The sequence below is a fragment of the Cariama cristata genome, unplaced genomic scaffold (genome assembly GCF_000690535.1).
Source record: "Cariama cristata isolate BGI_N322 unplaced genomic scaffold, ASM69053v1 scaffold18981, whole genome shotgun sequence".
NCBI classification, from domain to species: Eukaryota; Metazoa; Chordata; class Aves; order Cariamiformes; family Cariamidae; genus Cariama; species Cariama cristata.
The window spans coordinates 712-1,604 of NW_009597750.1; the positions used below are offsets into that span (position 1 = coordinate 712).

The following is an 893-nucleotide window of genomic DNA, read 5'->3' on the forward strand; positions in this document are numbered from 1 at the left end:
GGCGCGGTGGCGTGACGAAGTAGGAGATGCGGGATGGCCTCCTGCCTCAGTTTCCCTTCTGGAAACCGGAGATGAGGCCACCAGAAGACAGCAAAGGGCATGGCGGTGGGACAGATGCTTCACGTCAGGCGTGTGGGTGATGGGAGGATGCTGCCATCCAACCCCTGGGCAAGGAGAGGGGAGGTTTGGGAGGTCCCCTTCTCTCTGACCCATCCCGGGTTCCTGTAGGGTGCAGCGAAGATGATGCTGGAGACGGGGGAGCACCCGGCAAAGCTGCGGGGAGACGTCTGCACGCCCGGGGGTACCACCATCCACGCGCTGCACCAGCTGGAGAAGGGCGCGCTGCGGGCCACTGTCATGAACGCCGTGGAGGCGGCCACCAACCGGGCATGCGAGATGGCTGAGGACTAGCGGCCTGGCTGGGGATGAGCCCCCTCTGTCCTGTCCCTCACAGGGCAAAAGGGGTGATGGGGACCAGACTGAACCCCTTCACGGACCCTGACACCCCTGGGAGACCCTGGCTGGGGGTTCGAGATGGTGTGGACCCACGTCCGTGCCACGTGCTACCTCTGCAGGGCTGGGACTGAATAAACATGGGCAACATGATGGCAGGCTTGGCTTTTTCTGGTCCCTTCGGTCCTGGGGGGCTACTGCACCCCGCACGGGGTCACCTCCACAGGGAGGTGACACCCATGGGTCCCTGGGCCAGCTGGGATGGAGCTGATGCCGCGCTGGCTCTGCGCTCACTGGGGATGGAGCTGATGCCGCGCTGGCTCTGCGCTCACCAGTGCTGTGCTGGGATGTATGGCACTGGGGGAAGGGATGGGGATGGGGTGATCCCAGGTGAAGCCTGGTGGGGCTGGGCAGAGCGGCTGCATCCCTGCGGCAGGAGG

General features: G+C 65.2%; 1 protein-coding gene across 1 annotated transcript in view; it reads left to right on the forward strand.

Annotated features, from left to right (window-relative positions):
* The window catches only part of PYCRL (pyrroline-5-carboxylate reductase-like), a gene marked incomplete at its 5' end in the record, with an annotated part of 1,063 nt that extends 652 nt beyond the window's left edge, over positions 1–411 (forward strand). The window contains one exon of the mRNA XM_009709038.1: positions 229–411. Coding sequence (XP_009707340.1) covers positions 229–411 — 183 coding nt within the window. The remainder of the gene's footprint in view (positions 1–228) is intronic.
* Positions 412–893: the final 482 nt, after the last annotated feature.